The sequence below is a fragment of the Molossus molossus genome, unplaced genomic scaffold (assembly GCF_014108415.1).
Source record: "Molossus molossus isolate mMolMol1 unplaced genomic scaffold, mMolMol1.p scaffold_m16_p_1, whole genome shotgun sequence".
Lineage (NCBI taxonomy): Eukaryota > Metazoa > Chordata > Mammalia > Chiroptera > Molossidae > Molossus > Molossus molossus.
The window spans coordinates 129,495,507-129,520,977 of NW_023425344.1; the positions used below are offsets into that span (position 1 = coordinate 129,495,507).

General features: G+C 36.6%; 1 protein-coding gene across 1 annotated transcript in view; it reads right to left on the bottom strand.

Annotated features, from left to right (window-relative positions):
* LOC118638698 (coiled-coil domain-containing protein 7-like) overlaps window positions 1-25,471 on the bottom strand; it is a 375,882-nt gene that overhangs the window by 345,021 nt on the left and 5,390 nt on the right. The window contains exons 4-6 of the mRNA XM_036274854.1: window positions 19,027-19,110; window positions 9,542-9,562; window positions 8,883-8,915 (exon numbers count right to left, since the gene is read on the bottom strand). Coding sequence (XP_036130747.1) covers window positions 8,883-8,915; window positions 9,542-9,562; window positions 19,027-19,110 — 138 coding nt within the window. The remainder of the gene's footprint in view (window positions 1-8,882; window positions 8,916-9,541; window positions 9,563-19,026; window positions 19,111-25,471) is intronic.

Sequence of the window (25,471 nt, forward strand, 5' to 3'; positions counted from 1 at the left end):
TCTGGGTCTATCCTATTCCTCAGACTGTTATGTTCATTATATTCCATATATAAGTGAGATCATGTGGTCTTGTCTTTTTCTGCTTGGCTTGTTTCACTTAGGATCATACTTTCTAGGTCCCTCCATGTCGTCTCAAAGGATAAGAGATCTTTCTCTCTTACAGCTGCATAGTACTCCATTGTGTATATGTACCACAGCTTTTTTATCCATTGGTCTACTGATGGACACTTGAGCTGTTTCCAGATCTTAGCTATTGTAAATAGTGCGGCTATGAACATGGGGGTACATATATTCTTTCTGATTGGAGTTTCAGGCTTCTTAGGGCATATTCCTAGAAGTGGGATCACTGTGTCGAATGGCAATTCAATTTTAATTTTTTGAGGTAACACCATATTGTTTTCCATAGTGGCTGCACCACTATGCATTCACACCAGCAGTGCACTAGAGTCCACTTTTCTCCACACGCTCACCGACACTTGTTTGATGATTTGTTGATGGCAGCCATTCTGACAGGTGTGAGGTGATACCTCATTGTTGTTTTAATTTGCATCTCTCTGATGATTAGTGATGTTGAGTATTTCTTCATATGCCTCTTAGCCATTTGTATGTCCTGTTTGGAGAGGTGTCTATTCAGTTCCACTGCCCATTTTTTAATTGGGTTCTTTGTCTTTCTTTTGTTGAGTTGTATGAGTACTTTATATATTTTGGAATTTAACCCCTTATTTGATGTATCATTGGCAATAATGTTCTCCCATACAGTGGGTTGCCTTTACATTTTGATGGTTGTTTCTTTTGCTTTGCAGAAGCTTTTGAGTTTGATGTAGTCCCATGTGTTTATTTATTTTTTTGTTTCTGTTGCCTTAGGTGATGTATCAATGAAAATTCTGCTGCGTATGATGTTTGAAATTTTGTTGCCTACATTTTCATCCAGAATTTTTATGGGTTCACGGGTCACATTTAAGTCTTTTATCCATTTTGAGTTTATTTTTGCATATGGTGTAAGTTGATGGTCTAGTTTCATTTTTTGCATGTAGCTATCCAATTTTCCCAACACCATTTATTAAAGAGGCTGTCTTTACTCCACTGTATGCTCTAGCCACCTTTGTCAAATATTAATTGAGCATATTTTCCTGGGTCCATTTCTGGGTTCTCTGTTTTGTTCCACTGGTCTATATGCCTGTTCTTGTGCCAGTACCAGGCTGTTTTGATTACAGTCACTTTGTAGTATAACCAGATATCTGGTATTGTGATCCCACCTACTTTGTCCTTCTTTTTCAAAATTTCTGTGGCTAGTTGAGGTTTTATTTGGTTCCATATGAACTTTTGAAATATTTGTTTTAGTTCTGTGAAGTATGTTGTTGGTATTTTGATGGGGATTGCACTGAATCTATAGATTGCTTTTGGTAATATGGACATTTTAATGATGTTAATCATTCCAATCCATGAACAAGGTATGTGCTTCCACTTTTTTATCTCTTCCTCTTTTTCTTTTTTCAATGTCCTGTAGTTTTCTGCAAATAGGTCCTTTACTTCTTTGGTTAAATTTATTCTTAGGAATCTTAATTTTTTTGCCGTGGTGGTAAATGGGATTGTTTTTTCAGTTTCTATTTCTGTGAGTTCATCATTGGTGTGTAAGAATGCCATCAATTTCTTGACATTAATTTTGTATCTTGCTACTTTGCCAAATTCATTTATTAAGTCTAGTAGATTTTTGATGGTGTCTTTAGGGTTTTCTATGTATAATATCATGTCATCTGCAAATAAAGACAGTTTCACTTCCTTTTTTCCAATTTGGATCCTTTTTATTTTTTCTTCATGTCTGATTGCTGTGGCTAAGACTTTCAGACAATGTTAAATAAGAGTGGCGAAAGTGGACATACCTGTCTTGTACCTACCTGTTCTTAGGGAAATGTTTTTAGTTTCTGCTTATTGACTATGATGTTGGCTGTAGGTCTTTCATATATGGCCGTTATTATGTCAACATATGATCCCTCTATTCCCACATTGCTGAATGTTTTTATCAGAAATGGATGCTGGATTTTGTCAAATGTTTTCTCAGCATCTATTAATATGATCATTTGGTTTTATTCTTCATTTTGTTTATGTGGTGTATCACATTTATTGACTTGAGAATATTGTACCAAAATTGCATCTTTGGGATGAATCCCAGTTGGTCATGGTGAATAATTTTTTTGATGTATTGCTGGAGTCGATTTGCTAGTATTTTGTTCATGATTTTGGCGTCTATGTTCATCAGAGATATTGGCCTGTAGATTTCTTTCTTTGTAGAGTCTTATTCTGGTTTTGGAATTAGAATTATGCTGGCCTCATAAAATGAGTTTGGAAGTCTTGCTTCTTCTTGATTTTTTTGAAAGATTTTGTGAAGAATGGGTGTTAGTTCTTTTTTCAATGTTCTGTAAAACTCCCCCATGAAGCCATCCAGTCCTGGGCTTTTGTTTGCTGGGAGAGTCTTGATTACCTCTTCAATTTCATTACTTGTTATTGGTCTGTTAAAGTATTCTATCTCATCCCAGTCCTGTTTTTGGAGACTGTGTGTTTCTAGAAATATCTTTGTTTCGCTTATATTGTCGAATTTGTTGCCATATAATTGTTCATAGTAGCTGTTAACGATTTTTTGTATTTCTATGGTGTCAGTTGTTACCTCTCCTCTTTTATTTCTGATTATGTGCATTTGGGTTCTCTCTCTTTGTTTCTTGGTGAGTCTAGCTAAGGGTCCATTAATCTTGTTTATCTTTTTTAAAAAACCAGCTCTTTGTTTCATTGATCCTTTGAATTATTTTTTTGAACTCTATGTCATTAATTTCTGCTCTGATCCTTAATATTTCCTTCCTTCTACTTGCTCTGGGATTTTCTTATTGTTTGCTTTCTAATTCTTTAAGTTGTGATGTTAGACAGAAAGTTTTCTTGTTTCTTGAAGTAGGCCTGTAGTGCTATGTACTTCCCTCTCAGAACTGCTTTTGCTGCATCCCATAGATTTTGTGTTTTTGTGTGGTCATTTTCATGGTTTCCAGGAAGTTTTTAATTTCTTCCTTGATCTCCCCAGTAAACCATTTATTGTTTAATAACATGCTATTTACCCTCCATGGCAAATGTCTTTGCATGTTTTTGTTGCAATTGATTTCTAGTTTCATGCCATTGTGATCTGAGAAGATGCTTGATATGATTTCAATCTTCTTGAACATGTGGAGATTTAGTTTGTGTCCTATCATTTGGTCTGTCTTTGAGAATGTCCCATGTGCACTTGAGAAGAATGTGAATTCTGTAATTTTGGGGTGTAATTCTCTGCAGATATCTATTAAATCCATTTGGTCTAGTGCTTTATTTAGAGTCTCTGTTTCCTTGCTAATTTTTGTCTAGAGAATCTATCCAGTGGTGTCAACTGGGTGTTGAAGTCCCCTGCTATGATTGTATTGCTGTCAATTTCTGCTTTGAGGTCCTCCAGAAAATTTTTAATATATTTTGGTGCTCCTACATTGGGTGCATATATGTTTATCAAGGTTATATCTTCCTGTTGGATAGATCCTTTCAATATTATGTAGTGGCCTTTTTCGTCTCTAGTTATGGTCTTTATTTTGAAATCTATTTTTTCAGATATGAGTATTGCTGCGCCAGCTTCTTTTTGCTTTCCATTTGCTTGGAAAAATTTTTTCCATTATTTCACTTTCAACCTGTGTGAGTCTTTTGTTGTGAGGTGGGTCTCTTGCAAACAACATATAAATGAGTCATGCTTTCTTATCCAATCAGCTACACTGTGTCTTTTTATTGGAGCATTCAGTCCATTTACATTAAAGGTGATTATTGATATGTACTTATTTATTGCCATTTTTGCTTAGTTTGGTCATATTTTTCTTTCTATTTCTTCTACTAATTACAGCATTCCTTTTAACATTTCTTGCAGTACTGCTTTGGTGCTTATGTATTCCCTTAGCTTTTTTTTTTTTTTTTTTTTGGTCTGGGAAGCTCTTTATTTGACCTTCTATTTTGAATGACAGTCTTGCTGGGTAGAGTAGTCTTGGATTCAGATTCTTGTTTTTCATGACCTTGATTACTTCATGCCATTCCCTTCTGGCCTGTAGTGTTTCTTGTGAGAAGTCAGCTGAGAGCCTTATGGGGTATCCTTTGTAGGTAACCTGTTGCTTATCTTTTGCTGTTTTTAGGATTCTCTCTTTGTCTTTAAATTTTTGGCATTTTAATTACTATGTGTCTTGGTGTGGGTCTGTTTGGTTCTTCTTACTTGGGGCTCTCTGTGCTTTTTGAACTTGAATGCCTTCTCCCTTCACCAAATTAGGGAAGTTTTCTGTCACCATTTCTTTGAATATATTCTCTAACCCTTGCTCATTTTCTTCTTCTTCAGGGACTCCTATGATGCGAATATTATTACATTTCCAGTTATCCCACAGTTCTCTCAAGCTGTCTTTTTATTTTTTAATCATTTTTTTCCTTTTGGTTTTCTGATTGGTTGATTTTTTTCTACCGTCTTCTAATTCAATGATCCGTTTCTTAGCTTCTTCTATTCTGCTCTTTAGACCTTCCAATGTGTTCTTTATTTCTGATATGTCATTCTTGATCTCTTCTCATGGTTTTTAATTTTCAATTGGTTGATTTTCAGCATTTCTATGTACTTACTCATGCTGTTGAGCTTCCTCAAGATCATGGCTCTGAATTCTAGCTCTGTTAACTTGCCTAACACCTCGATGTTGATCTTATCTTCGGTGGAGTCTCTTGTTCTTTCATTTTGCTTTTGTTTCTGTGTTTCACCATTTTCGCTATCACAGTTAGCTTTGGAGCCTGCCAACTGTTCCCTGTGGATACTGGTATTATGCTGTTTGTGACTTTCTCTCCTGGGTTTAGATGAGCGATGGAGGACCCATGTTAAACACCACTGTCAAGTGTTACTTTCCTGGTTAGAGTTGCTAGCCCAGGAATGTTACTGTTATCCTCTAGCTTTTTGCCTGGAGGCTAGCAGTACAGGTTAGTTGAAGAGTTTTGTGTTGTTAGTTGATTGAAAAAAACCCTCAGGTGTTCAGCATAAGGGTATTTCCAAGGGTGGGGCTGATGCTGGTTGTTAATGATCCTCAATTTGCATTTCAATGACCCTCAGGATGGGGTTGAATCTCTGAGGGAGGGGCTGCTGCCTCTCCCCAGAGCACTGGGAAGGAGCAATATGGCCACCATCCTGCCTGGCTGCAACTCAGCAAAAGCTCTGAGTGCCCTCCAAATCCAGAGTGTCCCCACACAGTTCCAGTCCAGTCTGCCCTCCCTCTGCCGGTGCCAAAGGTGAGTGGCTGTGGCTATTTTAGCCTCTGTCCCAGCTCTGCGCTGTGGAGTCGCTTGGGAGTTTAACCCGAGGGCGCTGCTCACAGCTAATGCCACTGCCGAGCTGCCGACCATGGGCTCCCAGCCCCCCATCTCATGCCTTCGCAATCCTACCAAAATAAAGTCAGTGTCCTTGGTTATATGGTCCTCACAAGCTGCTTTTCTGTTGATTTTCCCATCAATTTGTCTGCGTTTTAGTTGTAATTCCAGTTTGGTCCTGGGAGACGGTCTGTGTAGCTTCCATTCACTCTGCCGCCATTTTGTAATCCCTTCTCTGTCATTTAAATCACGTTTTCATGTTTATTTTCTGCAATTTTTTTCATTTTTTTCTGAGTTTTCTTCTTACCTTGGTTATTTGTGGTATTTGATGCTTTCTTTCTCTGTCTAGGCATCTATGTATGAGTGGTATTTCTCTAGTAGATTAATAAGAAGTGTTTCAATTGTTTTCCAGTAGGTGGCACTGAATCACACGTTTTTTAGCTCTCTAACACTTCTCAGGTTTTTCCGATCTCCTTAGGATGGTGGAAAATGGCCTGTTCCCTGTGAAGGTGGGAACCTCCCCTGTGTTCCAGTCATCCTGGTCTCAGAGGACCAACCCCATAAGGGAATGCAGTGGGCAATCAGGCTCCAACTCTGTAAAATCCCAGTGCTGTCCTCCAGAGCCACAAAGCACCAGCCCTGCCAATGTATGGGGTGGAGTGAGCTGGGAGGACTTAGCTGCCTCCTTTGATGTTTTATTCTCTCAACAATAGCAAACATCAGATTGCCATGGTGTCCCCCCTGCACCTTCACATAATCCTGGAATTGGTTCAAAGTACACCCTTTGCTCAGGGAAAAGGTGTTGCTGTAGAACCAGTTCTTGGTTCTATTACCTTTGTAGATAATGTGCTCTGCAATTTGACATAAAGAGGGAGGTGAGAGGAGCTTTAGGAGGTTAAGGGAAAACAGCCATACTCTGAAGCTTTGGTTCTATGTCTGGAATGCTGACTACCAGACAACAATGACCACACATCTGTGCTTCATCCCTGCCCAAATCACTGGGTCAGCCACAGCTCATATTGTCCACTCCTGCCAAAATGCTCACTAAAAATATTTGTTCCTCTAGGATGAAGGGAGTGCTAGCCACAACCTCATTCCTCCACTCACTGTGCCGAATCCTGCAGTAAGCTCCAGGTTGCAGGTGGTGGCTACTTTGAACTCTTCACCCTTCTCCCCTCCCTGGTTGACACCCACTTACCCACCTTTATTTTTTTAAATTCTCACCAAAGCATGTACTTTTTTAATGGATATTTTAGAAAGAGGAAGGGGGAGAGAGAGAGAGAGAAACATCAATATGAGAGAGAAACATTGATCAGTTGCCTCCCACATGCACCCCCACCACAGATCAAACCCACAGCCTGGGTATATACTCTGACTGGGATGATGCTCCAACCAAATATGCCACATCAGCCAGGGCTACTTGCCCACCTTTAGCTGATTCAATGCACAGATCTCTCAGACATGTTTGTGCATTGAGCAGGGAATTCTTTTGAATTATAGCTGTTCAAATTGTTGAAACTTCAAAGGGAGAGAACAAGGGAATCTCTCATACCAACATTCCTCTGAAATTAATCTTCCAAATCTCCAAAATAGTTTTTAAAATTGGTTATGAGGGCTAAAGAGAGACAGACCAATAACTAGACGGGAATGTAGCATCAAATTAGAAAGACATGAGCATATTTAAAAACTGAAACGAAGGACACAGTTTGAATGGGAAAAGTTTAATATACACAAGAGAATGATCAAATTACTTGAGAAGCCAAGATGAGATCCAAACATAGGTAAAAGAATGAGTTTTATGTAAGAGAAGAAACAATAAACTCTGATTAACAGGAGGAAAGGAAGATAGAATCAGTATGGGTGTAAATAAGTTGGGGTTTGTATGTGCGTGTTTGTTTGGGTATTTGTTTTTGGTAGCAGGAATTCTAACCATTGGCTTCTACATCAAGCATTTCAAGTGATTGGGGAAAGTGAAGATAAAAATTGGTCTAAATGAGTGAGTTTGAGATGATGGCTAAAAAGGCTTCAAATCAATTTCAGATGTGATTGAACTTCCAGCCAGTATTTGGAATAATTGTATCTTGTGTCACTTTCTTCAGCAGTGTTTCACAGCTAAGCCCAAAGAGTGAATAACTTCATTTATTCAGGGTTATGTTTTGTTTGACAAGAGTAACAATAACAACAACAAGAGAAAAAGGTAAAGGAGATTAGTAAATTAAGAAATTCACTGTGATGAAGTACATAGTCTCCAAGCTGAAAAGAAAAAATGAGTAAAAAGATTTCAAGAATATAGAGGAATAAATGAACCAGTTGTCTTGACATCAAGAACTGTCCAGAGCAGTATTTAAAATAATAATTGGAAAGGTAGAAAATTTTAGTTCAAGAATGAGTTGACTGGATTTGTAATTCTTAAAATAAAACAATTTGGTTAATGATAAGGTCAAGAGTATGACTGGAAGTGGGGCAAGAGATAAAGAAAAATGTAGATCTTCAGAGATGAGAAAGTCAAGGACCCAAGAAGCCAGAGTTTTGGATGGGTCTCACGCATTGACACAGCTAAGTGTATAAAGAAGGGAGCAAGACAAATGTATAAAAAATAGAATGAAAATAAGAAAGCAAAATATAAGCTGGATTACCCAAATTACAAAGAAATACCAATTTACAAGAGGGTGGGGGGAATAGTGAACTTCACCCCAATATTTTTTCTCTGGAAAGATAATGACGAATCTACCACAATCAAAGTACAGATTCCACCACTCTTCCAATGTCAGCCATATCTATTCTAAAACAAAGAGTACAAGACCAAAAAAGTCTCCTCTGGGGCGAGGAGTAAAAGAATAAAAAGGTGCTAGAATACCATTTTTATTTTTATTCTTCAATTTATGTCCCAAATAAATAAACCTCTTTAATTTCAAATGTCTGGGCTTCAAAAGTGTTTAATTGGGCATATCCAAGGGAGAACCAAAATAATTCCATGAATCACTGAAGCTGCCCTGGAAACCATTCTCCTATATTAACAACATACCTAGTCTTTTTCAAAACAAAATAAAAAACCCCTGAGAAAAGACACCAGTAGTTTTTCAAACTGGTGGGAAAGCACCTAAAAATCAAAAGTACAAAAATATCATTAAAATAACATTAAAATTTTAAAATACCAATATATAATTTTACAGGTAAGCATCTACAATATGCATGACTTTTTAAATGTAGGGTAATTTTTAAGTTAAGTTTTTTCTTGGTACTTGTTCTTTTATGTAAATTAGGAAAAGAATAATAATTAAATTTCTATTATTCAATTTTATGTGAAAGAATGTGCCAAACTCCGATATACATAGGAATGTAGTATGTAAACCACTGAGAAACTTTTATTCCATCTATTCATTCTTTTTCTATGTAAATCAATATTATAACCAATGGTTACTCAAAAAATTAACTTATACTTCAAATTGTTTTAAAAATGAAACAGAATATTAATTTAATTAACAATTAAGAAATCTTATATTTACCTCTTCCATCTGATTGACCTGTCGCTGAAACCACTTTAAAAAAAAAATCAGAAAAGAAATAGTTGACAAGTTAAATTTCAACAGTGAAATTAATCAGTATGCATATATGTATGTGTGTGTGTGTGTGTGTGTGTGTGTGTGTGTGTGACAGAAAGAGAATTTTCATATATCAAATATTAGTATTGAACCAAACATAATTTATCCTAGGGCTTAGAATAGGGCTAATGTAACATACAATTGGAACAAATTATTTTTAAATATATATATGTATATATATATATATATCAGCAAGTTTGGCATTTTTTTTTACTTCCTTAAAATGTAGAAACTTCTTGATTTGCATGTATTTCTGTATATATTTGAATTTTTCTTCTTTTTTTTTTATCCTCACCTGAGGACACTTTTGCATTTATCTTCAGATAGAGAGGGAGAAAGGAGAAAAAGAGAGAGAGAGAAACATCAATGTGAAAGAGACACACTGACTGGTGCCACCTACACAATTCCAATTGGGGCCAGGGACAAACCACAACCAAATACATGCCCCTAGCAGGAACCAAATCTGGGTCTCTCTGGTCCGTGGGCCAATCAGAGCCAAACTGGCCAGGACTGTATTTCTGAATTTAATTTTAGTAAACTTAACCACAATATTTTTAACATACCTTAAAAAGAGATTCCAAAATCTGAAAAATAAAGTTTTAATTAAACATTTTAAAATAAAATTCTTCATAATGTAACTGATAAAATATTTAATTCAAGTCTCTTACAATTTTCAATCACAAAAATGTACAAATTATTAAAATGAAATTATGCATCTATAATTTAAAGTCATAAAATTTTAATATTTATAGAAAGAATTTAGGACAAATTGCATAGCAAACTTAGCTCTAGAAAAAATGTTTTCCATCTTTATAGATCTATATTAAAAGAAACCTCAAAATAATATACATATTAATTTATGTATTTTCTTAATAGAGGTAAGAAATAAAATTTAAATTCCTCTCAGAAGAGCTTTATTTTTTCCTATAGCAAAGAGTACAATAATGAAAAGCATTACCTTACCAAACATTACCTATTCAATATAATTTTGCTCTGCTAAAGGGCCTAAAAAAATCAAAATATAAAATAGTATACTACTACTTAATATGTTTAACAGAAAATGCAAAGATCTGGTATAGGAGCTTGGGAGAGAAACTAAATATACAAAAAGCAATCACATAGTCCAGAATATCAATATATATCACTTAGAAAACGTACTGCTGGAAGATAGCTGTGGGCAGGACTGGAGGGGGGTGAGTATGTGAGAGACTGAGCAAGTGTGTGAGAGAGTGTGAGTGGATGTGAAGGTGGACAACCAAACCCCAGCAGTGCAGAAACGAGGAACAGAAGATTCCTGTACTGTGGAGAAGAGCAGCCAGCTACCATAGTAAGTGGTCCTTCAGGGTGCTTCTCCCTGCACCCCAAGGAGATCCCACCATTTGGGAAGATCCTGGGACTTCCCTGGGAGGAGGCAGTAGGAGAAGCTAGGGCCCAGCAACCTGAGCCCACCAGCGCACCAGGAACCATCAGACCAGTGCACACTCTGTGTCAACACAGACCAGTGCACAGTAGTGGAGCTCCCAAGGTACAGGTCACGGAAGCTACAGACAACCCAGAGCCCAGCACCATCCCCCATAGTGGAAGCCCGATCAGAGTCTAGATATACCCCCAGCAATGTAGGCTGGGGAGCAGACATCCATCCCAAGGCAACAGAAGCACAGACCAGCAACTGAGACCCACCCCCAAAAACTACAGCAAAAGCTGAGCAGGAGTTGAACCCCATGGGGCAGCAGCACTCCCCAGCCGCCAGCGGCTGAAACTGGGGCTCCACAGAGCCCTGTGAGATCCAGTAGCTCACGAGAGCAGTGGGAAGCCAGAGCAACAGAGAGATTGGTGCTATCCACCTGCACACCCACGGGACCTGCAGGGTGCAGGGGCACCTGAGAGGCCTGTGCAACCCAGCAGGGTCTGTGCAATCCAGTTACCCTTGGGAACTGTGGGGTGCTGAAGCATCAGAGAGGACTGTGCAACCCAGCAGGGACTATATAATCTAGTTACCCATGGGGCCTTTGGGGTGCTAAAGCACCAGAGAGGCCTGCACAACCCAAGAGGGACTGTGTCATACAGCTACCCATGGGACCTGCGGGATGCTAACGCACCAGAGAGGCCTGTGCAACCCAGCAGCCCACAACCTGGGCATAGAACCAGGTCCCCAAGGGAACTGTGCTATCCAGTTAACCACAGGAGCTGCAGGGTTCTGGGTCACCAAGAAGGCCTGTGTGACCCAGCTACACAAAAGATAGGCATAGAGAATGTGAAAAACAGAGGTGGAGTGAATAGAAGCTACGCAGATAATTTCCCAGGACCAAACAGGAATTACAACTAAAATAAAGAAAAAAACCTAAAAAAAAAAAAAAAACAAAGCAACAGAAGAAAATGTCAGTGGAGTGAATAGAAGCTAAACAGACCATCTCCCAGGACCAAACTGGAATTACAACAAAAATAAAGACAAAATCATCTAGAAAAAGCAACAGAAAAGCAGCTTGGAGGACCATATAACCAGGGACAACAATCTAACCTGGTAGGATTGAGGAGGAGGGAGAGGGGGGCTGGGCACCCACAGAAAGCAACAGCCTTAGCTATGAGCAGCGCACTCATGTTAAACTCCCAAGCTGCTCTACAGTGCAGAGCCAGGATAGAGGCTAAAATAGCCACAGCCACTCACCTTGGGCTCTGGCAGAAGAAGGGCAGACTAAACTGGAACTGTGTGGAGACACTTGGGATTTGGAGAGCGCTCAGAGCTTTTGCTGAGTTGTCCTTATGCAGGACTGTAGTCATCTTACTCCTTCACAGCCTCTGGGGAGAGGCTGCAGCCCCTCCCTCATAGTTTATCCCCACCTGGTAGCCATTGAAATGCAAATTGAGGCCCACTAATAACCAGCATCTGCCCCACCCTTGGGATATCCCCTTATGCTGAACACTTGAGGGAGTTTTTCATTCAACTGAGAAGCCAAGGCTCTTCAAGTAACCACTACTGATAGCCACCAGGTAAAAAGCTAGAGGATAACTATAGCATTCCTGGGCTAGCAACTGCATCAAGAAAAGTGATACTCAACAATGGTGTTTAACGTGGGTTCTCGCTGGCTCATCCAAATCCACAAGAGGGAGCTACAAACAGCAGAACACCAACACACACAGGGAAAATTCAGCAGGCTCCAAAGCCCACTGTGATAAACACAATGGTAAAACACAGAAACAAAAGCCAAATGAAAGAACAAGATACCTCTACCAAAGATGAGATAAATGAGGTGCAGTTAAGCAAGATAACAGAACGAGAATTTAGAGCCATGATCTTGAGGAAGCTCAACAGCATGTGTAAGGACATGAGCACCATGAGTAAAGACATAAAAATGTTGAAAATCAACCAGTTGGAAATTAAAAACCACCAAGAAAAAATGAAGAATGAAATATCAGAAATAAAGAACACAATAGAGGTCTAAACAGTGGAGTAGAGGAAGTGGAGGATCGGACCCTTGAATTAGAAGACAGTGTAGAAAAAAATCAACTAATCAGGAAAACAAAAAGAAAAAAAAAAACAATTAAAAAGCAGAAAGACAGCTTAAGAACTGTGGTACAACTGGAAACGTAATAACATTCGCATCATAGGAGTTCCCAAAGAAGAAGAAAATGGGCAAGGGTTAGATAATATATTTGAAGAATTAGAGACAGAAATCTTTCCTAACTTGGGGAAGGAAAAAGGTATTCAAGTTCAAGAAGCACAGAGAGCCCCAAGTAAGAAGAACCCAAAGAGGTCCACACCAAGACACATAGTAATTAAAATGCCAAAAATTAAAGACAACGAGAGAATCCTAGAAGCAGCAAGAAATAAGCAACAGGTTACCTACAAATGAACCCCCATAAGGCTCTCAGCTGACTTCTCATCAGAAACAATAAAGGCCAGAAGAGAATGGCATGAGGTAATCACAGTCATAAAAAACAAGGATCTGAATCCAAGACTACTCTATCCAGCAAGGCTATCATTCAAATAGAGGGTCAAAAAAAGATCTTCTCAGACAAAAAAAAAAAGGCTAAGGGAATAGATTAGCACCAAACAAGTACTGCAAGAAATGTTAAAAAGACTGCTATAATTAGCAGGAGAAATAGGAAGAAAAATAGAACCACACTAAACAAAAATGGCAATAAATAAATATGTACCAATAATCACCTTAAATTTAAATGGATTGAATGCTCCCATAAAAAGACACAGAGTAGATGATTGGATAAGAAAGCATGATTCATCTATATGTTGTTTACAAGAGACCCAACTCACAACAAAAGACTCACACAGGTTGAAAGTGAAGGGTTGGATAAAAGTCTTCCAAGGAAATGGAAAGCAAAAATAAGCTGGGATAGCAATACTCATATCTGATAAAATAGATTTCAAAATGAAGGCTGTAACTAGAGACAAAGAAGGTCACTACATAATATTGAAAAGATTTATCGAACAGTAAGATGTAACCTTGATAAACATATATGCACCCAATGTAGGAACACCAACATATACTAAAAATCTGGAAAACATCAAAAGAGAAATCGATAGCAATACGATAATAGCAGGGGACTTCAACCCCACTAACATCACTGGTAGATCCTCTAGGCAAAAAGTCAGCAAGGAAAGAGAGACTCTAAATGAAGCACTAGACCAAATGGATTTCATACATATCTACAAAGAATTACACCACAAAACTACAGAATGCACAATCTTCTCAAGTGCACATGGGACATTCTCAAAGATTGACCACATGTTAGGACACAAACTAAGTCTCTACAAGTTCAAGAAGATTGAAATTATATCAAGCATCTTCTCAGATCACAATGGCATGAAACTACAAATCAACTGCAACAAGAACATGCAAAGACATTTGTACACATAGAGGTTATATAGCATGTTATTAAAGAATGAATGGGTTACTGAGGAGATAAAGAAAGAAATTAAAAACTTCCTGGAAAGCAATGAAAATGAACACACAACAAAACAAAATCTATGGGATGCAGCTCAAGCAGTTCTGACAGGGAAGTTCATAGCACTATAGGTCTCCTTCGAGAAACAAGAAAAATCTCTAATAGACTATCTAACCTCACAACTTAAAGAATTATAAAGCAAACAAACAAACAAACAAACAAAACACAGAGCATGTAGAAGAAAAGAAATAGTAAAAATCAGAGCAAAAATGAATGACAGAGTCCAAGAAAACAATTCAGAGGATCAATAAAACAAAAAGCTGATTTTCATAAAGATAAACAAGATTAATGGACCCTTAGCTAGACTCACCAAGATACAAAGACAGAGAAACCATATGCACAAAATCAGAAATGACAGAGGAGAAGTAACAACTGACACCACAAAAATACAAAAAATCGTTAAGAACTACTATGAACAATTATATGGCAATAAATTCGACAATCCAAGCGAAATGGACAAATTTCTAGAAACACAGCCTCCCAAAATTGGAAAGGGAAGAGATAAAAAACTTGAACAGACCAATAACAGCTAAGCAAATTGAAGATGTAATCACGAGTCTCCCAGCAAACAAAAGCCCAGGCTGGGATTGCTTCACAGGAAAGTTTTACCGAACATTCAAAAATAAAACTAACACCCATTCTCTTCAAATTATTTCAAAAAAATGAAGAAGAAAGACTTCCAATCTCCTTTTATCAGGCCAGCATACCTCTAATTCCAAAACCAGAAAAAGACATTACAAAGAAAGAAAACGATAGTCCAATATCCCTGATGAACAATGACACCAAAATCCTGAACAAAATACTAGCAAATTGAATCCAGCAATACATCAAAGAAATTATTTATCATGACCAAATGGTATTAATCCCAGGAATGCAAGACTGGTACAATATTTGCAAATCAATAAATGTGACATAACACAAACATCAAAACAAGAATAAAAACAACATGATCATATCAATAGATGTTGAAAAAGCATTCAACAGAATTCAGCATTCATTTCTGACAACAATGCTCAACAATGTGGAAATAGAGGGATCATATGTCAACATAATAAAGCCCATATATGAAAGACCTACAGCCAACATGATACTCAAAGGGTAAAACTAAAAGCATTTCCCTTAACAACAGGAACAACACAGGGATGACCACTTTCACCACTCTTATTTAACATAATACTGGAAGTCTTAGCCACAGCAAAGAGATAGGAAGAAAAAATAAAAGGGATTCAAATAGGAAAGGAGGAAGTGAAATTGTCATTATTCACAGATGACCTGATACTATACTTAGAAAACACCAAAGACTCCATCAAAAACTTACTAAACTTAATAAATGAATTTGGCAAATTTGCAGGATAAAAAATTAAAGTCAAGATATTGATAGCATTCTTATACACCAATGATGAACTCACAGAAACAGAAACTGAGAAAACAATCCATTTACCAAAAAATTAAGATACCTAGGAATAAACTTAGCCAAAGAAATAAAAGACCTATTCACAAAAAAATACAGGTCATTGAAAAAAGAAATGGAGGAAGACATAAAAAAGTGGAAGCCCATACATTGTTCATGGATTGGAAGAATTAACATCATTAAAATGTCCATATTACCCAAAGCAATCTGTAGATTCAATGCAATCCCCATCAAAATACCAATGACATACTTCACAGAACTAGAACAAATACTTCAAAAGTTCATATGGAACCAAAAAAGACCTCTAATACCCACAGCAATCTTGATAAAGGTGAACAAAGTAGAAGGGATCACATTACCAGATTTCAGGTTAAAGTACAAAGCCACTGTAATCAGAACAGCCTGGAACTAATACAAGAACAGGCATATAGACCAGTGGAATGGAACAGAGAACCCAGAAATGGACCCCAGACAATATGCTCAATTAATATTTGACAAAGGTGGCAAGAGCATACAGTGGAGTAAACACAGCCTCTTTAATAAATGGTGTTGAGAAAATTGAACAGCTATAAGGAAAAAACAATAAAACTAGACCATCAACTTACTCCATACACAAGAATAAACTCAAAATGGGTAAATGACATAAATGTGACTCATGAATACATAAAAATCCTAGAAAAAAATGTAGGCAACAAAATCTCAGACATCATACGCAGCAGAATTTTCACTGGTACATCACCTAAGGCAACAGAAACAGAGGAGCAAGTGAACACATGGGACTACATCAAACTCAAAAGCTTAAGCACTGCAAAGATGCAATCATCAAAATGGAAAGGCAACCCACTGTATGGGAGAGCATAATTGCCAATGATATATCAAATAAGGGGTTAATTTCCAATATATAGAGAGTGCTCATACAATTCAACAAAAGGAAGACAAAAAAACTAATTAAAAAATGGGCAGTGGAACTGAATAGACACCTCTCCAAACAGGACATACAAATGGCCAAGAGACATATGAAGAAATGCTCAACATCACTAATCATCAGAGAGATGCAAATTAAAACAACAATGCGGTATCTCCTCACACTTGTCAGAAGGACTGCCATCAACAAATCATCAAACAATAAGTGTTGGCGAGGGTGTGGAGAAAAGGGGACTCTAGTACACTGCTGGTGGGAATGCAGACTGGTGCAGCCACTATGGAAAACAATATGGTGTTACCTCAAAAAATTAAAAATTGAACTTCTATTTGACCTAGTGATCCCACTTCTAGGAATATACCCTAAGAAGCCTGAAATACCAATCAGAAAGAATATATGTACCCCCATTTTTGTAGCAGCACTATTTACAATAGCTAAGATCTGAAAAATGCCCAAATGTCTATATGTAGATGATTGGATAAAAAAGCAGTGGTATATATATACAATGGAGTACTATGCAGCTGTAAAAAAAAGACAGATCTCTTATCCTTTGAGATGACATGGAGGAACCTAAAAAATGTCATCCTAAGTGAAACACGCCAAACAGAGAAACACAAGTATCATATGATCTCACTTATTTGTGGAATATAATGAACATGACAGTCTGAGGAATGGAGTAGTCCCAGACATGTGGAAGTGAGGTACAGACTGACAATTCCCTGAAGAGGGTGTGGTGGGGGAGAGATAAATCACAGAACTTATATGCATGTATGCATGAACAATGGACATGGACAACAAAGCTAGGAAAAAGGAGGGAAGGGAATGGGAGGGGGAGTCAGTGGGGGGAAAAGGAGAAACATCTGTAACAAAAATAAATTAATCAATTTTTCTAAAATTGAAGATAAAAAGCTTCCCAGACAAAATAATGCTAAGGGAATACATTAGCACCAAATCAACACTACAAGATATGCTAAAAGAACTGCTGTAATTACTTGAAGAAAGAGAAAAAAAAATAGAACCACACTAAACAAAAATGAAAATAAATAAGTACATATCAATAATCACCCTAAATGTAAATAGTTTGAATGCTCCAATAAAAATACACAGAGTAGCTGCTGAATAAGAAAGCATGACTCATATATATGTTGTTTACAGGAAACCCAGATCAAAACAAAAGACTCACATAGGTTGAAACTGAAAGGATGGAAAAAAAAATCTTTGAAGCAAACAGAAAGTGGAAAGAAAAGTCAGGATAGCAATAATCATATCAGATAAATCAATTTCAAAATAAAAGCCATAACTAGAGACAAAGAAGGCCACTACATAATATTGAAAGGATCTATCCAACAGGATAACCGTGGTAAACATATATGTACTCAATATAGGAGCACCATAGATATTAAAAATCTTCTGGAAGACTTCAAAGGAGAAATCAGCAGCAATACAATCACTCATTTGTGGAATATAATGAACATAACATTCTGAGGAATGGGGTAGTCCCAGAGACATGGAAGTAGGGTACAGACTGAGAATCCCCTGAAGTGGGAGAGGAGGGGAAGAGATAAACCACAGAACTTATATACATGTATGCATGACCAATGGACATGGACAACAAAGCTGGGGAGAGGGCAGGGAGGGTGAGGAGTGTGTCAATGGGGGGGGAAAAAAAGCATCTGTAACAAAATTAATTAATTAATTAAATTAAAAACAGAAAAGAAGAAAGAAAAAAAGCCAAACTGAGAGTAACAGTTTATACAATGGTGGTTACCAGGATACAGGAGGAGAAGGTCATAGAAAGTTAGTTATTGCTTAATGGATAGGGAGATTCAGTTTTGTAAAAGGAAACAAGTTCTAATGGATGACAATGATGATTGCACAATATAAATGTACTTATTACCACTGAACTGTATTCTTAAAAACAGTTAAGGTAGTTTTATGTTATGGATATTTTAGCACAATAAATATTGGAAAAAATGTATCTATTAATGTACATATAAGTATATATACATGTATACATACATATGTGTATATATACACAGTAAAACATTAGAAACTATATTCTAAAATATTAATGATGCTTTTATATTAGAGTGAAATTACATGTAATTTATGTTTACAAGTGTTCCACAAGAAAACTTTTATAATCAGACAAAACACAATACATGTTTATTTTTCAAAACTTAAATATAAGAAATTATATTACCAAATAGAATGTAAAATATAATTTCATTTAAAAAATTATATATATATATATATATGGAAAAACAGGAAGGTAAATATATGTTTACAATAGTTGGTTATCTTGGGGAAATCAAATTATGGTCATTTTATTTTCTTCCTTTTGAATGTCTTTTTAATTTTCATTAATTATATAACTTTTGTAATATAACTTATAAAAACACAATAAAATATAAATAGTACATATGTAAATATCAATGACCCAATTAGTGCTTTACTCAAAGGAAAACTTATTGAACTAAATGCCTATGCTAAGAGTAAAGAAAAATAAATAATGCTTTCTAATGCACTTTATAACTAATTAAGGCACTGAATCTAGACTAACAATGCTGACTGGATAATTATAGTCAAGTCAAATAACCAATATAACATTAAATATTTTATTATTAAAGTTATTGTTAATAATTAATAATTTAAGTATATATTAATATTGTTCTATTGTTATTATTGATTAATATTAAGATTATTAAAAGTAAGCAATATTTTATAGTTGGCAGTTTACGCAGAATACATACATGACGTTCCTCTTTAACTGTTCCTTCTAACTGAGCTGCAAATTGCGAACAACATTCCAAGAATAAATTTAGATCATCTCCAACCTTTGAAAAGAACAACAAAACAGAAAGTTGTTTTTATTTAAGAATTTATATGCATATTCATCTATATTTTAGTATATTTGACTGGTTTTAATTTTTTTGTCTTTTTTAAAGAACACTTTTTAGTCCTAAAAGTAACATATGATTGTTTTAATATACAAATAAATCAGAAGAAACTGAAAAATCACCTGTATTTCCTCCACCTCATTGTTGGTTTGTTTGTTTGCTACACCTCATTGTAGTCTTTCTGAAATTCATTCATAGAACTATTTTTCACAAAAAGTGAATTGTATGGCATACAGTTTTTTAAAAATTGTATATAGATATTTTTGTTTTTTCATTATTTAATAAATTTAATTTTGTTACAAATGTTACTTCTTTTCCCCCCATTGAAAGCTCTTCCCATTCTCACAGTAGTGACAGAGATCAAATATTATTAAAATTTAAATTATGGAAAAGTTAGTTATTGGTTATGACAGAAACAAGAGAATACCTTATCATTTAGTGGTTGATGCAGGATAGAAGACAAGATTATTGGAGGAAAAAAATTCAGTAAACTGAGATACCAGATTATTTGAAAAAATCTACATTAATGTTGAAATCATAAAAAATTATGACAATAGTAGTGTTGTGAGACAAGTAGAAGAATATCATTATAATAAAGAAAATGGGTCGCATACCTTATATTGATTATTCTTTTCTTCCTTACTGATGTGATCTCTATTTTGTTGGAGATGGCAATGTGGATAGCTAATAATAACTATAGTAATAGTAATAATAAATTTTCCAAGCTCTTTTACCAATAAAATACCCATGTATCTCAATTAAGCCAATGAGAGAAAAAGAAACTGTTGGGCAGTAGTTCTAAAGAGATCCTTAAAGGCAAATATGCCTTTTATAATTAGGATGTGAAAAGATATGAGAAGCTTTCACTCCAATGTTAACATTACAAATATATATATATATATATATATATATATATATATATATAAAATAACTATCATTTTCTTTGAAGAAACTGAAAAGAAGAGGACATAAGAAAAGCTTGATGGGAGATGGCGGCGGGCAACTCTGGAGAGAAAATGAGTGTGTGAGAGAGTAAGTGAGTGTGTGAGAGAGTAAGTGAGTGTGTGAGAGAGTAAGTGAGTGTGTGAGAGAGTGTGAGTGGACGCGAAGGTGGACGACCAAACCCGAGCAGTGAAGAGACGCGGAGCAGAAGGTTCCTGTGATGTGGACAGGAGCAGCCGGCTACCGTAATATTTGGAAAAATAACCTAGGGTGAAAATTAAAAAAAAAAAAATTAAAGAAGATTCCAAAATGGTGGCAGAGTGATGGAAGCTACACAGACCATCTCCCAGGACCAAACTGGAATTACAACAAAATAGAGACAAATCATCAGGAAAAAGCAACAGAAAAGCAGATTGGAGGACCATATAACCAGGGACATTGATTGATCCTGGTAGGCTAGTGGAGGAGCAAGAGGAAAGCTGGGAGCCCACAGACAGCAGCCTTAGCTGTGAGCGGCGCCCTCGGGTTAAACTCCCAAGCGGCTCCACAGCGTAGAACCAGGACAGAGGCTAAAATAGCCACAGCCACTTACATTGGGCTCCAGTAGAGATTGGACTGGAACTGTGTGGAAACACTCGGGATTTGGAGGGCACTCAGAGCTTTTGCTCAATTGTGGCCATGCAGGGCTCCTTCCCAGGGCTCTGGAGAGAGGCAGCAGCCCCTCCCTTAGAGATTCAACCCCACCCAGAGGCCATTGAAATGCAAATTGAGGCCAATTAACAACCAGCATCTGCCCCACCTTTGGAAAATCCCCTTATGCTAAACAGCTGAGGAAGTTTTTCACTCAACTGAGAAGCCAAGGCTCTTCAAGTAACCAACACTGACAGCCTCCAGGCAAAAAGCTAGAGGATAACTGAACCTTTCCTGGGTTTGCAAATCTACCCAGGAAAGTAAGACTTGACAGTGGGGTTTAACGTGGGTTCCCCCTGGCTCATCCAAACCCACGAGAGGGAGCCACAAACAGCAGAACACCAACACACACAGGGAAAATTTGGGAGGCTCCAAAGCCACTGTGATAGCCAAAATGGTGAAACACAGACACAAAAGCCAAATAAAAGAACAAGAAACCTCCACCGAAGATGAGATAAATGAGGTGCAGTTAAGCTAGTTAACATAACTAGAATTCAGAGCCATGACCTTGAGGAAGTTGAACAGCATGTGTAAGAACATGAGCACCATAAGTAAAGACATAGAAATGTTGAAAATCAACCAGTTGGAAATTAAAAACCACCAAGAAGTGAAGAATGAAATATCAGAAATAAAGAACACATTGGAAGGTCTAAACAGCAGAGTAGAGGAAGCGTAGGACCAGATAGTGAATTAGAAGAGAAAATCAACCAATCAGAAAACGAAAAGGAAAAAGACCATTAAAAAACAGGAAGACAGCTTAAGAGAACTGTGGGACAACTGGAAACATCATAATATATGCATCATAGGAGTCCCCAAAGAAGAAGAAAATGATCAAGGGTTAAAGAATATATTTGAAGAAATAGTGACAGAAAGCTTCCCTAATTTGATGAAGGAAGAAGGCATTCAAGTTCAAGAAGCACAGAAAGCCCCAAGTAAGAAGAATCCAAACAGGCCCACACCAAGACACATAGTAATCAAAATGCTAAAAATTAAAGACAAAGAGAGAATCCTAGAAACAGCAATTAATAAGCAACAAGTTACCTACAAGGGAACCCCCATAAGTCTCTCAGCTGACTTCTCAACAGAAACACAACAGGCCAGAGGGAATGCGTGAGGTAATCAAGGTCATGAAAAACAAGGATCTGAATCCAAGACCACTCCACCCAGCAAGGCTATCATTCAAAATAGAAGGTCAAACAAAGAGCTTCCCAGACAAAAAAAAAAAAAAAAAAAGGCTAAGGCAATACATTAGCACCAAACAGGCACTACAAGAAACCTTAAAAAGACTGCTATAAATAGCAGGAGAAATAGGAAGAAAAATAGAACCACACTAAACAAAAATGGCAATAAATAAGTACATATCAATAATCACCTTAACTGTAAATGGACTGAATGCTTCCATAAAAAGACACAGAGTAGCTGATTGGATAAGAAAGCATGACGCATCTATATGTTGTTTACAAGAGACCCACCTCACAACAAAAGACTCACATAGGTTGAAAGTGAAGGGATGGGAAAAAGTCTTCCAAGCAAATGGAAAGGAAAAAAAGCTGGGGTAGCAATACTCATATCTGATGAAATAAATTAAAAAATGAAGGCCATAACTAGAGACAAAGAAGGTTACTACATAATATTGAAAGGATCTATCCAACAGGAAGACATAACCTTGATAAACATATACGCAGCCAATATAGTACCGACGTATATTAAAAATCTTCTGGAAGACTTCAAAGAAGAAATTGATAGCAATATAATCATAGCAGGGGACTTCAACACCCCACTGACATCACTGGATAGATCATCTAGACAAAAAATTAACAAGGAAACAAAGACTCAAAATGAAGTGCTAGATAAAATGGATTTAATAATTATCTACAGAGAATCACACCCCAAAACTGCAGAATTCACATTCTTCTCAAGTGCACATAGAACATTCTCAAAGATAGACCACGTGTTAGGACACAAACTAAGTCTCTACAGGTTCAAGGAATTTGAGACCATATCAAGCATCTTCTCAGATCACAGTGACATGCAACTAGATATCAATTGCAACAAGAACATGAAAAGACATTTGAACACATGGAAGCTAAATAGCATGTTATTAAACAACGAATGGGTTACCGAGGAAATAAGGAAGAAATTAAAACCTTCCTGGAAACCAATGAAAATGAACACACAACAACACAAGATCTATGGGATGCAATGCAAGCAGTTCTGAGAGGGAAGTTCATAGCACTACAGGCCAACTCAAGAAAAATCTCTAATAGACTATCTAACCTCACAGCATAAAGAACTAGAAAGCAAACAAAAAGAAAACCCCACAGCAAGTAGAAGGAAGGAAATAGTAAAGCTCAGAGCAGCAATAAATGACATAGAGTCCAAAAAAACAATTCAAGGATCAATGAAACAAAGAACTGGTTTTTCGAAAAGATAAACAAGATTGATGGACCCTTAGCTAGACTCACCACGAAACAAAGAGAGAGAACCCAAATACACAAAATTATAGATGAAATAGAAGAAGTAAAAACTGACACCACAGAAATACAAAAGATTGTTAACAGCTACTATGAACAATTATATGGCAACAAATTAGACAATCTAAGCTAAATGGACAAATTTCTAGAAAAACACAGTCTCCCAAAACTGGACCAGGAGGAGATAGATAATTTGAACATACCAATAACAGCAGAAGAAATTGAAGAGGTAATCAAGACTCTCCAGGAACCAAAATCCCAGGCCTGGATGGCTTCATTGGGGAGTTTTACCAAATTCTCAAAAAAAAAAACTAACACCCATTCTCCTCAAAAAAATTCAAAAAATGCAAAAAGAAGAAAGACTTTGAAACTCATTTTATGAGACCAGCATATTCTAATTTCAAACCAGAAAAAGACATTACAAAGAACGAAAACTACAGGCCAATATCCTTAATGAACATAGGATGCCAAAATCCTGAACAAAATACTAGCAAATCAGATCCAGCAAAACATCAAAAAATTATTCACCATGACCAACTGGGATTCACCCCAGGGATTCAAGAATGGTACAATATTTGCAAATCAATAAATGTGATACACCACGTAAATAAAATGAAGAATAAAAATCACATAATCATATCAATAGATGCTGATACAGCCTTGGACAAAATCCAGCATCCGTTTCTGATAAAAACGCTCAGAAATGTGAGAATACAGGGATCATATCTCGACATAATAAAGGCCATATATGAAAGACCTATAGCCAACATCATACTCAATGGACAGAAACTAAAAACATTTCCCTTAAGAACAGGAACAAAGCAAGGATGCCCACTTTCGCCACTCTTATTTAACATAGTACTGGAAGTCTTCACAACAGCAATCAGACAGGAAGAAAAAATAAAAGGGATCCAAATTGGAAAAGGAGAAAGTGAAACTGTCATTATTTGCAGATGGTGTGATACTATATATAGAAAACCCCAAAGACTACACCAAAAATTTACCAGATTTAATCAATGAATTTGGCAAAGTGGCAGGATACAAAATTAACGTCAAGAAATAGATGGCATTCTTATACACCAATGATGAATTCACAGAAAGAGACACTAAGAAAACAATCCCATATACCATTGCAGCAAAAAAATTAAGATACATAGGAATAAAGTTAACCAAAGAAATAAAAGACCTATTTGCAGAAAACTACAGGTCACTAAAAAAAAAAAAATACAGGAAGATATAAAAAAGTGGAAGCACATACCTTGTTCATGGATTGGAAGAATCAACATTATTAAAATGTCCATACTACCCAAAGCAATCTATAGATTCAATGCAATCCCCATCAAAATACCAACAACATACTTCACAGAACTAGAACAAATATTTCAAAAGTTCATATGGAACCAAAAAAGACCTCTAATAGCTACAGCAATCTTGAAAAAGAAGAACAAAGTAGGAGGGATCACATTACCAGATTTCAGGTTATACTACAAAGCCACTGTAATCAAAACAGCCAGGTACTGGCACAAGAACAGGCATATAGACCAGTGGAACTGAACTGAGAACCCAGAAATGGACCCAAGGCAATATGCTCAGTTAATATTTGACAAAGGTGGCAAGAGCACACAGTGGAGTAAAGACAGCCTCTTTAATAAATGGTGTTGGGAAAATTGGACAGCTACGTACAAAAAAATAAAACTAGACCATCAACTTACACCATGCACAAGAATAAACTCAAAATAGGTAAATGACTTAAATGTGACTCATGAATACATAAAAATCCTAGAAGAGACTGTAGGCAACAAAATCTCAGACATATCATACGCAGCAGATTTTTCACTGGTACATCACCTAAGGCAACAGAAACAAAGGAGAAAATGCACACATGGGACTACATAAAACTCAAAAGCAAAAGATACAATCATCAAAATGGAAAGGTAACCCACTGTATGGGAGAGCATAATTGCCAATGATATATAAGATAAGGGGTAATTTCCAATATATAGAGAGTGCTCATACAACTCAACAAAAGCAAGACAAAGAACCCAATTTAAAAATGGGCAGAAGAACTAAATAGACATCTCTCCAAACAGGACATACAAACGGCTAAGAGACATAGGAAGAAATAGTCAACATTACTAATCATCAGAGAGATGCAAATTAAAACAACAATGAGGTATCACCTCACACCTGTC